Source organism: Petaurus breviceps, unplaced genomic scaffold (genome assembly GCF_028583685.1).
Source record: "Petaurus breviceps papuanus isolate PSGF00001 unplaced genomic scaffold, PetGlider_PUasm1.0 180, whole genome shotgun sequence".
Lineage (NCBI taxonomy): Eukaryota > Metazoa > Chordata > Mammalia > Diprotodontia > Petauridae > Petaurus > Petaurus breviceps.
The window spans coordinates 2,079,836-2,094,118 of record NW_027185782.1 but is presented as its reverse complement, the minus strand read 5'-3'; the positions used below and the strand labels follow the sequence as shown (position 1 = coordinate 2,094,118).

Sequence of the window (14,283 nt, the reverse complement as noted above, 5' to 3'; positions counted from 1 at the left end):
GTGTGTGTGTGTGTGTGTGTGTGTGTGTGTGTGTGTGTGTGTGTGTGACGTGTCTCAGGCCAGATCTGAACCTAGATCCTCCTGACTCCAGGGCTGGTGCTCTACTCACTGCACCATTTACCTGCCCCGCTGTATATCTATTCAATAATCTGTAGTATCCCGAAGATAATGTTTTAAAACGAAAAAGTATCTTAGAAATAATCTGGTCCAATCCCTTTCTTTTACTAATAACAAAGTTGAGACTTTAAAAAGTTGTTTCTTTCATAAGGTCACACAGGTAACAACAGAGCTAAAATTTGAACTCAGTTTCTCTGACTAAAAAATCTAGTCCTCTTATGTCTAACACACTTTTTTGTTTCTATAGATAACTACAAACACTTTTCTCAGGAGTCTTCTGCTAAATCTAGATTAATGTTTGCTAAGTGTCCCTAGTATGTCAGAGACAAAAAAATCTCGTTATTTGTCACATTTGTCTATAACTTCACAGATATGCCTGTAGGGAAGTGTCTGTTTTGCATATGCTAGTAGAATCTGTGTCAGAGTGGACAAAAAATGTAGCATGATACAGTTTGATATATATTATTTAGAATCTAAAGTATAGCATGGTCAAATACCTAACTAAAAACTAATATATCAGGTCACAAGTGTATAATATTTTAACAGTTTTGAAACCTTTTATTTGGTAGGGCCTGTTTCAGCAAGAATTATGCATAATGCTGTGCCCCCAAATAATTTGCAGTCCTTTTCTTTTAGAATTCTTGTTAGCTCCCTGGATCAACTCTTATACTAGTTGTTAAAAGAGTGCTAAAAGTTTTCCTGATGTTAGTGATATAATAATAGGGGAAAACATTTAGATACTCTTAGTCATGCAGGTAGTAACCTATACAGGCTGGACAAGATGCTTGATTCAGAAACTAGGTACTGCATGACTTTTTTGCATTATCCACACACCTCATAACAGGAGAATGTTCTTGAGTTTTACTGTTTAGAATTTCTGGTGGGGAAGGGAGACTTTGGGTGGAAGCTGTGGTGTGTAGGAAATAGTAGGAGTACTTTTTTTGGAATGTTTTTTATGCTCCAGCCTGTCTCAGAGTATTCTCATAAAGGGCATCTTGGTTCTAACTGAATGTTTGCTCCCTCTTCAGGGGATATTAATTTGGGATCTGTGAATTTGTTTTTTAAAAAATATTTTGATAACTATTCAGTATAATTGTTTTCTTTTGTGATCTTAAGCCTTTTAAAACATTATGAGAAGGCATTTATTTATAGGCTTCACCAATTTATAGAATGCCAAATTGGGGGCAATCTATGACACAGACAGGATTAAGAACTCCCTGGGATCAGTTTCTAGCTGTTGATTGTTTACATGATTAAAAGCAATGTAGTGTAGTAAAAACATATTGGATTTAGAGTTAGAAGACCAGGGTTTGAATTCCAGCCATGCTATTCTACATGATCTTAGACAAGTCTGTTTAACTTCTGGGCCTCCATTTCCTTATTTGTAAAATGGATGAAATTATCTCTTCTGGGACAACATCTGTCTCTTTAATTTGATCCCGTTAGCTTATAGACCCACACAACTTTAGTTTTCAATTAAATGTGTTTCTGACAACCAAAGTTAAGTAGTTAAGAGAAAGAATTGTTTCTCCTGTTTAATAGATGAGGAAACCAAATTGCAAAATTATTTATTCAAAGTGGCATGATCAGTAAGGGGTAGAGCAAATCTTGATTTTCTGAGCCCAAATCCATTATGCTTTCCACTAATACAGAAATAATAAAAGTAAACACTTTACCTATTTATTGTAGAATTTACTATGCTCTCAGAAACTTGATAGTTTTCTTTTTTCCTTTTTTTCTTAATTTAACTGTTAACACTTCACAATCTAAGAAATGTTTTTTAAGATGGTGTTGGTAGTTTCTTTTTATAGATTTTATAACCTATTTTTTATGTTTTAAAGCATTAAAAACAAATCCTAGCAGAGTCTTATCTTCCCTCTTTTCTAAAGAAAGTACAGTAAATACTGCTCTTCAGACTGTGGTACCCAGGAGGAGAGACAAGTTTTCATAAACTATTCTAATGTATTAATAGCTCTTTATTTTCTTCCCTTTAGTGCTTTTGACTCAATAATGCTGTGAATTCATAGATTATTATGTTCATTTTACAGATGAAGTTGAGGCACATAAAAGGGAAGTTATTTGTCCATGAATATACCTTAAGTTCTTGAAACCCAAACTAAAGGAGGTAGCATACTTCATGGTTCTTCCTTAGTAGAATGGCCCGACCAGGAAAAGTGTTTATGGCCTAATTTTTTAAAGCAGCCCTATTAATATCTTAATTGAAAGAGTGAAAAGCAGAATCATATGCAGTATTATTTTAGACATGCTTTCAAAATAGGAGGAAAATCAGTGGTGGTGGTGGGGATGTCTGTGTCTGTGTGGAGATATCAGTGGAAGAGGAGTCTTTTTCTTACACACTCATTAACTTTTCCTTGCCTCTATTAAAACATGTTGTTCCTTTGGTTTTGTCTGAAGCTCACTTCTCAAATTGTCATTTGGCTGTAGGATAAGGAACGTTTGGACAAGCAGCTAAAGTTACAGGCAGAAAAGGAAGAAAAGGAGAAGCTGAAAGAAGAGGCCAAGCGAGCCAAGGAGGAAGCCAAGAAGAAGAAAGAGGAAGAGAAAGAACTGAAGGAGAAGGAAAGGCGAGAGAAGAGGGAGAAAGATGAGAAAGAGAAGGCAGAAAAGCTGAGACTCAAAGAAGAAAAAAGGAAGGAGAGACAGGAAGCCCTTGAGTAGGTGTTGCTTTTCCCTCTGATACTAGACTGACAGGAGCTGATTTCCATATTCTTCATATTTAATTTCTGTGATGTCCACTGTTTGGATATATCTGTTACCCTAGGATTAAGAAAACAAAACTAGATTGGTTTTCCTTACAGGCTTTCCTCTTCTTTCCTTTGGGTTATAAATTGAGTTTCCATTTGTGAAAGGGTTGAAAAGAAGTCTCATGTTCCATTGGGCTCTGTTCCCCTTTATCAAGCTAAGGCTGTTGTCTTTGGCTTCCTGGGAAATGTCTTTGGCCATTCTGATCACCTTCATTGTAAAGTACTCTTTACAGGATTACAGTGTTCCTTCAGCAAATTTTGTGTCTATTTTTTTAAAAAATCACTTTTTCTCATAGGGCTAAACTTGAAGAGAAAAGAAAGAAGGAAGAAGAGAAACGGTTAAAAGAGGAGGAAAAGGTAAATAATTGTTCTAATTACTCAAGTCTACCTGTGCAGCACTAATTTCTCTACTGACTCAGATCTCCAACTGCCTGTTGGACATCTTGAACTGGACATAGACACCATAACCCCAACAAGTCCAAAACAGAAGTCATTCTCTTTTCTGTAAAATACTTCTGTTTAACTAACTTCTCTATTATAGTCCTCCCATTCATCCAATCTTAAAATCTAGGTGTTATCTTTGATTCCTCTCTTGTTCTTACATCTCATACTTGGACTATTACAATAGCCTGCTTGTGGGTCTCCCTACCACAGGTTTTTCCCCTCTGCAGTTCATCCTCCATTCAGCTGCCACAATGATCTTAAAGCACAGATCTGACTGTGTCACACCTCCCTCCCCCCTCAAAAAACTATTTGTTTTCTGTCACCTCCAAGACCAAACATAAATTTTCTTTTGGCATTTGAAGCTCTTCATAACCTCTCTCCCCCAACCCCTCTCTTATACCTTACTCACTCCCATGTACTTGTTATCCAGTGACACTGGCCTTCTTGCTTTTCCTCACACACAACAATCCATCTCCTAACTCCAGGCATTTTCTTTGGTTGTCCCCCATGTCTGAAATGATCTTCCTCCTCATCTCTATCTCCTGTATTCCCTGGTTTGCTTCAAGTCCCAGCTAAAATCCCACTTCTATAAGAAGCCTTTCCCAGATCCCTTTAATTTTAGTACCTTCCTTTTGTGATTATCGCAGGTTTATCCTGTATATGCTGTATTTTTACATAGTTGTTTGCATATTGTCTCCCTGTTAGACTGTGTACTTCTTGAGAGCAGGAATTGTGTTTTGCTTTTTGTTGTAACCTTAGTGTTTAACACAGTGACTGGCATGTAGTAGGTGTTTAATAAGTGTTTTTTGACTGACTATTTTTTTAGTAAATAGAAGCTAATAGCATAATTATCTTGTTAGGGTCTGTGACACTTTTGTAAGCAGCAGAGAGTCACTAAAAGTTTTTTGAGCAGAGGAATATGGTAAGACCTTTCCATTAGAAAAATTATTTTGGCACCTGTTTGAATGGTAAAATGGATGTGGAGAGACATATCACCTTACCTTGTTTCATCTTTTATTAACTACAGCGCATTAAAGCGGAGAAGGCAGAAATCACCAGATTCTTTCAGAAACCAAAGACCCCACAAGCCCCCAAGGTGAGAAACTTGTTCCTTCAGTTTCAGCTTTTTCTTATTTCATCATTTTTAAAAATATGATAATATATCTTCTTAAATAATATATCTTCTTGAACAACCAGATTTTATTTCAACATTATATGATCTCTGTCTGCAGAGATTTTATTTCTCCAAATTGGAAAGATACGATCTGTTATTCATTTGTCTATTCAAAGAGGCAAAAATGGCAAGCTTGTCACTTAACAAATATTTAGAATCTTAAGTGATTACTAAATTCACAGACATTAAAAAAGATAATTCCTACATTTAGGGGCTTCTAACTGGGAGGACAAAACTAACATGTGAAAGAAAAATAAACAATATGAGACTATCATTAAGCTATATCAATGCTTAAATGTTATTGAAGTTCCAAATAGAAGCATCATACTAAAATTTACAGACTGGTGGTGAAAGAATAGTACTGAAGAGATGCACACATTAATAATTGATATTTATGTTTGTGTGAAGAGTTCAAGAGGCGGATTCTACAGATGTAAAGATGTCAGGCTTTAGCATTCATTCCAAATATCTTGAAGTATAATCTTTTCATTTTAAAAGGTGTTTAATGTAGTAAGATGTGTTGCATCAGCTATTTCAGTTTTAGATTTATTCTTAATTTCAGACTCTTGCTGGCTCTTGTGGGAAGTTTGCTCCCTTTGAAATTAAAGAGAACATGGTCCTTGCCCCTCTCTGTCGAGTGGTTTTTGATCAAGACCTCTCTGAGCAGTTTGACCAACTTCTTAAGGACCAAAATTCTGAATTAAATTTTCTGAAAGATCTCAAGTGCCGGAAACCTCACAAATCTGGACCCACCTTGCCTTATGCCCCAAGTTCTAACACTATCAACAGGTTAGTATCTGGGGAGATAGTTGTTTTTGTTTCTTATTTATGAATTTGATGTAATGTGGTGCTGAACTTGGAGTCAGAAACCTGGGGTTCTAATCAAGCTCTGCTACTACTGACAAGTTATATGGTGTTGGGCCAAGCCTTCCTCTTCTTGGGTTCATTGTGTATCTCTGTAAATTCATGAGCCAGCCTAGAGGCAGTGTAATATAATAGAATTAGCAGTTATCTTAATTTTAATTCTGTGACCCTCGGCAAGTTGTTTTACTTTGACCCTCATTTTTCTCATCTGCAAATTTGAGAGTGAAACGATTTTATTATCTAGGGATAAATTGCTTAATCTCTAGAGTTCTGCTTCCTTCACTCTAAAATAAGGGGGTGTTGGTTTAGGTAGTGTAGAGAGGCAGGGCATCATAGTGGGTACATACTGTATTTGGAGTCAGGAAGCCCTAGGCTCCAGTCTCACTTCAGACACTCACAAGCTGTGGAATCTTGTGCAAGTCACTTAGTCTCTATGGATTTCAGTTTCGTAATCTGTACAATGAGAACAATAATAGCACCTCCCTCATAATGTTATGGCAAGTCAGAGTCTTGGTTTCCTCATCTGGAATCTCAGGGGTTGGACTTGATGACTTGCCCCTTCCAGTTCTGATTTTTTGTGATTCTATAAAAATATCCAGTGTATTTATGGCAGAAAGGGCAGTGTTCCTTTGAGACTATACAGAAACTTTGTCTTTAGTTGGAGGTGTTTGTACATTTCTAATTGGGGCAAATCTTTTTAGAATTATTGTAATTTATTCACTTGAAGGGAGGTTCTTGCCTCTTAAATGATGGTCAAGGCCTCTCCATAGCACCAGTTTTGTATGTGATGAATTTCTCAATTCAATCTTTCACTCAACAGTGATGTAGTAATAGTGGAGAGTGGCAAAGTCAGTGATGTTCCTGAAAGGAGGAAATTTGGGAGAATGAAGCTCCTGCAGTTTTCTGAGAACCACCGACCTGCATACTGGGGTACCTGGAACAAGAAGACCTCAGCCATCCGTCCACGCAACCCCTGGTCTAAAGATATTGTAAGCAGTTTCTAAAGTTGCTTGGTGTTCTGATTGTGTGTGTTTATATCTTGCTATCTTATTTAGTCTTGTTAGAAATTTCTTTGATTTTTCAGATGTTTTAGTTTATCTTTTCTATTCTCATTCATCTCTATAACAAAACAAATGTTTATCACCTACTATACACAAAATGATGTTCTCATGCTGAATTTGTAAAATTTATCTAAGACGTGATTCTTTAAATCTTACGATCCTATTATCCCTGTCTTCAGAGAGCTTAAAATCTAGTATGAGGTTAAGATGCATAATTTTAATACATAGTGCATTGATTGTTATATCTAAGATAACCATTAGGGTGAAGTACTTGGTTCATTGACTTTGGTTCATTTTTTTAGAAGCTGTTGGACTACGAAATAGATAGTGACGAGGAATGGGAAGAAGAAGAGCCGGGAGAGTCCCTCTCTCATAGTGAGGAGGTAAAAACAGCTCTGGAAATTTACAAGAGTTCTCAAGAGACAGCTTCAAAATCAGTCTAAACTAGTTTGATGAGATTCATGCCTATCGATCCTATTTATATAAAACAGTTAATGGTGTTTCTTCCTTCAGTTTTGCCAAAGGCACAGTGTACCAAAAAAATTAATTTAATTATTTTTTCCTCCTTAGGATGATGAGGATGAAGGGGGTGAGGATGAAGATGATGATGATGGCTTTTTTGTGCCTCATGGATACTTATCTGAGGATGAAGGAGTGACTGAAGTGAGTTTTTAATAATTATTAGTGATAACTATGAGGTTTGAAATTTTGAAAAAATTTCTTCAGTTAACAAAATATTTCCTCTCCTTTCTACCTCCCCCCATTGAAAAAGAAAGAAAAACAAAACCTTTTTAACAGATACTAATATTTAAACAAAACAAATCCCATTGTTAGACTTACATAAATACATGTCTCTATCTGCACCCTTTGTCTATCACCTCTTTTTCAGATGTTGGTATAATGTTTCATCACTAATCCTCTGAAATCGTGGTTGATCGTTGCATTAATCAGGATTCTCACGTCTTTCAAAGTTGTTTATCTTTTTTAAAAATTATTTTTTATTATTTTTATTTTATTTTATTTTTCAAATGCTTTATTAACTTCTGGTTTACATCATTCATTTCCACCAGATTTTGAGTTACAAATTTTTTCTCTATTTTTCCTCTACCCACCACCCCAAAACAGTGGTCCCACAGGATATCCCCTCCTCCAATCTGCTCTTTCTCATATCTTCTCCCATGCCCCCTTTGACTTCCAGTAGGGCATGGTGGATCTCTATGCCCCAATGCCTGTGTATCTTATTTCCCAATTACATGTAAAATAGTATTAACAATTGTATTTATATATTTTTAAACATTTGATTTTAAAACTTTGAATTCCAGATTCATTTCCCTTCCTCCCTTGTCACCCACCCTTACTGGCAAGATAAGCAGTTCAGTATAGGTTGTACATGTGTAGCTATGCAAAACATTACCATAGTACATATATTGTAAAAGACTGACTATATTTCCTTCCCTTCTATCCCACCTCCCACTTGTTCTATTGTCTACTTTGATCCTGTCCCTTTTCAAAAGTGGGTGCTTCCAATTTCCCTCCCCCCAGCCTGCCCTCCCTTCCATCATCCCTCCTCTCATCCCCTTTCCCCCTTCTCTCCTGTAGGGTGAGATACCCTATTTAGTATGTATGTCATTCCCTCCCTGAGCCAAATTCAATGAGAATAAAGTTTTGCCTCTTTGCCTTCCTGTTCTTCCCCTCCATTGTAACCATTTTCCCTTGCCTCTTCTATATGAGATAGTTTACCCCATTCTGTCTCTCCCCATCTCCTCTCGTTATATTCCTCTCACCTCTTAATTTCACCTTTAAAGTATCATCCCTTCCTATTAAATTGGTCCTGTGCCCTCTATGTATACCTGTAAACATATGTATACATATTCACATATGTATTCATATGCCCACATACCCTCCTATGTAGACATATACATATATATACACACACACACATATATATATTTATATTCCCTTCAACTGTTTTCATACTAAGAAAAGTTTAATCAGTTACAATTATCGTTTTTCCATGTAGGAATGTAAATAGTTCAACTTTGATAAGTGCCTTATGATTTCTTTTCCCTGTTGACCTTCTCATGCTTCTCTTGCTTCTTGTTATCTGAATGTCACATTTTCTATTCAACTTTGGTTTTTTCATCAAGAATGCTTGAAAGTCATTCCACTGAATGACCATATTTTCCCCTGAAACATGATACTCAGTTTTGCTGGGTAGGTGACTCTTGGTTTTAATCCCAGCTCCTTTGACCTCCGGAATATCATATTCCAAGCCCTTCAATCCCTCAGTGTAGAAGCTGCCAGATCCTGTGTTATCCTGATTGTGTTTCCACAATATTCAAATTGTTTCTTCCTGGCTGCTTGTAATATTCTCTCCTTGATCTGGGAATTTCAGAACCTGGCTATAATATTTCTAGGAGTTTTCTTTCTGGGATCTTTTTCAGGAGGTTATTGGTGGATTCTTTCAACCTCTTTTGCCCTCTGGTTCTAAAACATCAGGGTAGTTTTCCTTGAAAATTTCTTGGAGAATGATTTGTAGGTTCTTTGTTTGATCATGGCTTTCAGATAGTCCAATAATTTTTAAATTATCTCTCCTGGATCTATTTTCCAGATCAGTGGTTTTTCCAATGAGGTATTTCACATTGCCTTTTATTCTTTCATTTGTTTGGATCCGTTTAATAGTATCTTGATTTCTCATAAAGTCACTAGCTTCCATTTGCTCCAATCAAATTCTGAAGGAATGATTCTCTTCAGTGAACTTTTTTCTTTTTCCATCTAGCTAATTTGGCTTTTTAGGGCATTCTTCCTCTCATTGCCTTTTTGAGCCTCTTTTGCCATTTGAGTTTGTCTATTTTTTAAGGTGTTATTTTCTTCAGTCAGGCTGCTGACTTTCATTTCATAATTTTCTTGCATCGTTCTCATTTCTCTTCTCAATTTTTCCTCCACTTCTCTTACTTGCTTCTTAAGGTCCCCTGTGGCCTGTAACCAGCTTGTATTTTTCTTGGAAGCTTTTGGTACAGGAGTTCTGACTTCACTGTCTTCCTCCTGTTCCATGCTTTGATCCTTTTTGTCCCCAAAATAGAAGTCTAATGTTGGATTGCTTTGCTTGGTTTGCTTCCTTTGCCTGCTAATTTTGCCACTCAATTACTTGAGTTTTGGGTTTTTTGCCACAGTAGGACTCTGCTACCAGACAGGGGAGCTTTGTACCAAATGCTAGGGTTTTCTCAGCTGCTGGAGCTATTAGTTGGGTGCCCTCTCTGAAGCCTCCACACGTTCTGGCAAGCTGGTCACTCACACCAGGACCGCCACTCTCGACCTCAATCCAGATCCAAGCAGGTTAAAGCAAGAGTGATTACCCCTCAAACTCGTCACTTGTTCCCCCTACACTCTGCAGGCCAGGAGCTGAAGCTGCAACTTGGCAGCGGCTGAGCTACAGCCCTCAGCAGCTTCTCCCTCCAGGGGATAAAGGCCAACGCACTCCCAACTACTGGATCCCAAATTCCACACTACACTGACCTTTCACTTTGTCCTTAGCATCTATGTGTTGATAATTCTGGAAATGGCCACAGCTGCTGGTGGTCTGGAGTTCCTTCAGCCAGTGGTTGGTCAGGCCCACCCTGGGGCTAAAACCTCAGCATGGGTCTGGGCTCAGCTCCCAGAGTTGGGCTGGCTGATTGATTCCTGCCGGCCTGCCAGGCTGTCCTCAGCAGATGGTTAGCTTCTTTGTGTCATTTTGTGGGTTCAGTAGCTCCAAAGTTTGTTCAGAGTCCTCTTTTACATGAATTGGGGAGGTGGAAGCCAGAGTCTCAGTGAAGTCCTGTTTCTACTCCGCCATCTTGACTCCGCCCCAGTTGTTTATCTTTATGATATTCCTGCCATTGCATAAATTATTCTCCTGGTCCTGCTCACTTTCGCTCTGAATCTGTTCATATAATTTTCCCCCAGTTTCTCTGAATTGTCCCTTTTATAATTTCTTATGTTATAATAGTATTCCATTTTAATGATGACTATGTAAAGGTTCGGCTCAAAATTCTTTTCTGAAGTAAATTACTTCGCCTGAGCCATCTCAAATGTCACAAAATTTTTGAAGTAAATTTTGATTTCTGTACTTAAATTTGTCATTGGGATACAAATAAAGATCCATTGAACATCAAAATCAGTAGTCCTATAGTTTCCAGCTTTCATTTTTAAAAACTGATGAAAAATAAATTAGGAGAGGTAGCATGGCATAATAGAAAGAGCCCTTAACTGGGAATTGTAAGTCTTGTATTCTAGTTCCAGTTTAATCACTAATTTTTAGTTGTGTGACCTTGAGTAAATTACTTCCTTAAACTGTAAAATAAGGTAGGGATTAGACTTTGTCCTAATCTGCCTTCTCTTTTTTCTCTGTATATTCTCTCACTTAGTGATCTTATCAGCTTCCATGAATTTTATTATTTGATGACTTACGGATCTATGTACTTAGTCATTTTCTCTTTCTAAGCTCTAGCTACCTACTGTACATTTCAAACTTGATGTACAATGGACATTTCAAGTTCAGCATATCTAAAGGAATATGTATTATCTGTTCCCTTTAAATACATCCATCTTCCAAGCTTTCTTATTTTTCATTACCATCTACTCTTCTGATCTCACATGTTCATAACTTTGTTGTTACGAAGAATTCTGACCCTTAAGAAATTGGTCAGACTTCTCAGTATAGTCCTAGTCAAGGAAAGAGAGGGGCCAGTGTTCTCTTTAATTTCAACTCAGCTCTGGACTTTGCATCAGGAATGTTTGGAATTCCTCTCATTAAAGGTTCATTTCCCTCCTTGTAAGATTATACTCAGTTTTGCTTCATAAATTATTCTTGCTTTGTAAGCCTGAATTTTTGCCTTCCCCAATATCATGTTCCAATCTCCCCACTCCCTTATAATAATGAGTGTTAAATCTTGTGTGATCATGACTGTGGCTCCTTAATACTCAAATTCTTTATGAGTTCTTGGAATATTTTTTTCTTTGACCTGCATTTTGGCTACAGTATTCCTGGGAATTTTCATTTTGGAGTTTCTTTCAGGTGTTGATGGGCATAGAGTTTGTTTTGCTGTGATGTCTCATGTTTTTCCTCCATTTTTTTCCCCAGTGTTTTGACTTTTATATTTCTTGATCTCTTGTTGAATCATTAGCTTCTATTTGGTCAATTCTAATTTTCAGTCAGTAAACATTTATTAAGGGTCTGCTAAGTGTCAGGCACTTGTGCTAAGCACTGGGGATACACAACTAGACAAAAGATAGTCCTTATCCTCAAGGAGCTTATAATTTTGGGCAAGGTTTTTGAATACTCCTTGTTCCAAGTTGTTAATTTTATTTTCACATTTTTTTACATAGCTCTCCTTTCTTTTCCCATTTTTTTCTCTACCACTTCATTTTATTTTATTTTAAAAAATTTTTTATTTTAAAATTTATTTTTAGTTTTCAACATTCATTTCTACAAGATTTGAGTTACAGTTTTTTCTCCCTGTGTTTCCCCTACCCCCACCCCAAAATAGCGAGCCTACTGACCCCTTCCCCCAATCTGTTCTCTCTCATATCCTCCCCCATCACTCCCTTAACTTTCTAGTAAGGTAAGATGGATTTCTATACCCCAGTGCCTGTCTACTTTGTTTCCCAGTTGCATGTAAAAAAAAAAACCTGGCAAATTATTTTTTAACATTTGTTTTTAAAACTTTGAGTTCTAGATTTTTTTCCTTCTTGCCTCCTCACCCGCTCCCATTGGGAAGATAAGCAATTCAATATAGGTTGTACATGTGTAGTTATCCAAACTATCTCCATAGTAGTTATATTGTGAAAGACTAACTGTATTTCCCTCCATCCTATGATGCCGCCTACTTATTCTATTTTCTCCTTTGATCCTATCCCTTTTCAAAAATGTTTCCTTCTAACTACCCTCTCCCCCAATCTGCCCTCCTTTCTATCATCCCCCATCTTATCCCCTAGCCTCCTATTTTCCTGTAGGGTAAGATACCCAATTGAGTGTGTATGCTATTCCCTCTTTTAAGCCAAATTCAATGAGAATACAGTTGTCCCATTTCCTTTCACCTTCCTGCTCTTCCCCTCCATTGTAACAGTTTTCTCTTGCCTATTTTTTTTTTGCCTTTTTCTAAGAGGGTAATTGGGGTTAAGTGACTTGCCCAAGGTCACATGGCTAGTTTGTGTGTCTGTGTGTTAAGTGTCTGAGGCTGGATTTGAATTCAGGTTCTCCTGACTCCAGGGACAGTGCTCTATTCACTGCACCACCTAGCTGCCCCTCTTTTGCCTCTTTTATATGAGATAATTTACCCTGATCTATCTCTCTCTTTCTCCTTCTCCCAATAAATTCCTCTCTTACCTCTTGATTTTATTTTTTAGATATCATCCCTTCATATTCCACTCATCCTGTGCCCTGTGTCTATGTATACATGAACATACATATGCCCACATTCATACATATATTTATATACACATACGCCCTCCTATACATGCATATATATGTATGTATACATATATATTTCCTTCAACTATCCTCATACCGAGAAAAGTCTTATGAATTACAATTATCATTCTTCCATGTAGGAATGTAAATAGTTCAACTTTAATAAATTCCTTATGATTTCTTTTTCCTGTTTACCTTCTCTCAGCTTCTCTTGCTTCTATAGTTGAAAGTCAGATTTTCTGTTCAGCTCTGTTTTTTTCATCAAGAATGCTTGAAAATACTGTTTCATTGAATGACCTTATTTTCCTCTATAGCATTATACTCAGTTTTGCTGGGTAAGTAATTCTTGGTTTTAATCCTAGTTCTTTTGACCTCCAGAATATCATATTCCAAGCCCTTTGATCCCTTAATGTAGAAGCTGCTAGGTCTTGTGTTATCCTGATTGTGTTTCCACAGTACTCCCAATTGTTTCTTCCTGACTGCTTGCACTATTTTCTCCTTGACCTGGGAACTCTGGAATTTGGCTATAACATTCCTAGTTTTCTTTTTGGGATCTTTTTCAAGAGGCGATCGGTGAATTCTTTCAATTTCTATTTTGCCCTCTAGTTCTAGAATGTCAGGGCAGTTTTCCTTGAGAATTCCTTGAAGGATGATTTCTTGGTTCTTTTTTTTGATTATGGCTTTCAGGCAGTAATTTTAAAATTATCTTTTCTGGATCTATTTTCCAGGTCAGTGGTTTTTCCAATGAGATATTTCACATTGCCTTCTATTTTTTCATTTGTTTGAATCTGTTTTATAGTATTTTGATTTCTCATAAAGTCATTAGCTTCCAGTTGCTCTAATCTGATTTTGAAGAAGTTAATTCTCTTCAGTGAGTTTAAGGCTGGCTTTTTTCCTTGCTGGCTTTTTGGGCCTTTTTTGCCATTTGAGTTAGTTTATTTTTTAAGGTGTTATTTTCTTCCGTGTATTTTTGAGTCTCCTTTAGCAGGCTGTTGACTTGCTTTTCATGATTTTCTTGCACCATTCTCATTTCTTTTCCCAATTTTTCCTCCACTTCTCTTACTTGATTTTCAAAATCCTTCTTGAGCTCCTCCGTGGCCTGTAACCAATTCATATTTTTCTTGGAGGCTTTTGATGCAGGAGTTCTGACTTTGCTGTCTTCCTCCTGTTCCATGCTTTGATCCTTTTTGTCCCCAAAAAAGGATTCTGTGGTCTGTTTGTGCTTCCTCTCCTCACTCATATTGCCAGCCAATTACTTGACTTTTGAGCTCTTTGCCAAAGTAGAACTCTGCTTCCAGAATGGAGAGAACTTTGTCCCAAATCACTGGGGTTTTCGTAGCTGCCAGAGCTATTAGGAGGGTGTCCTCTCAGCAGCTCCCACAAACTTTGGCACACTGGCCACACACC

At 37.1% G+C, this 14,283-nt stretch overlaps 1 protein-coding gene across 2 annotated transcripts in view; it reads left to right on the top strand.

The window, feature by feature from the left end:
• The window catches only part of CHAF1A (chromatin assembly factor 1 subunit A), a 61,614-nt gene that overhangs the window by 32,424 nt on the left and 14,907 nt on the right, over window positions 1-14,283 (top strand). Inside the window, exons 5-11 of one of the 2 annotated variants that reach the window (XM_069086797.1) lie at window positions 2,563-2,792; window positions 3,179-3,239; window positions 4,354-4,422; window positions 5,063-5,289; window positions 6,185-6,353; window positions 6,728-6,808; window positions 6,996-7,088. In XM_069086797.1, the coding sequence (XP_068942898.1) occupies window positions 2,563-2,792; window positions 3,179-3,239; window positions 4,354-4,422; window positions 5,063-5,289; window positions 6,185-6,353; window positions 6,728-6,808; window positions 6,996-7,088 (930 nt within the window). The remainder of the gene's footprint in view (window positions 1-2,562; window positions 2,793-3,178; window positions 3,240-4,353; window positions 4,423-5,062; window positions 5,290-6,184; window positions 6,354-6,727; window positions 6,809-6,995; window positions 7,089-14,283) is intronic. The other variant, XM_069086798.1, reaches the window with a different exon arrangement.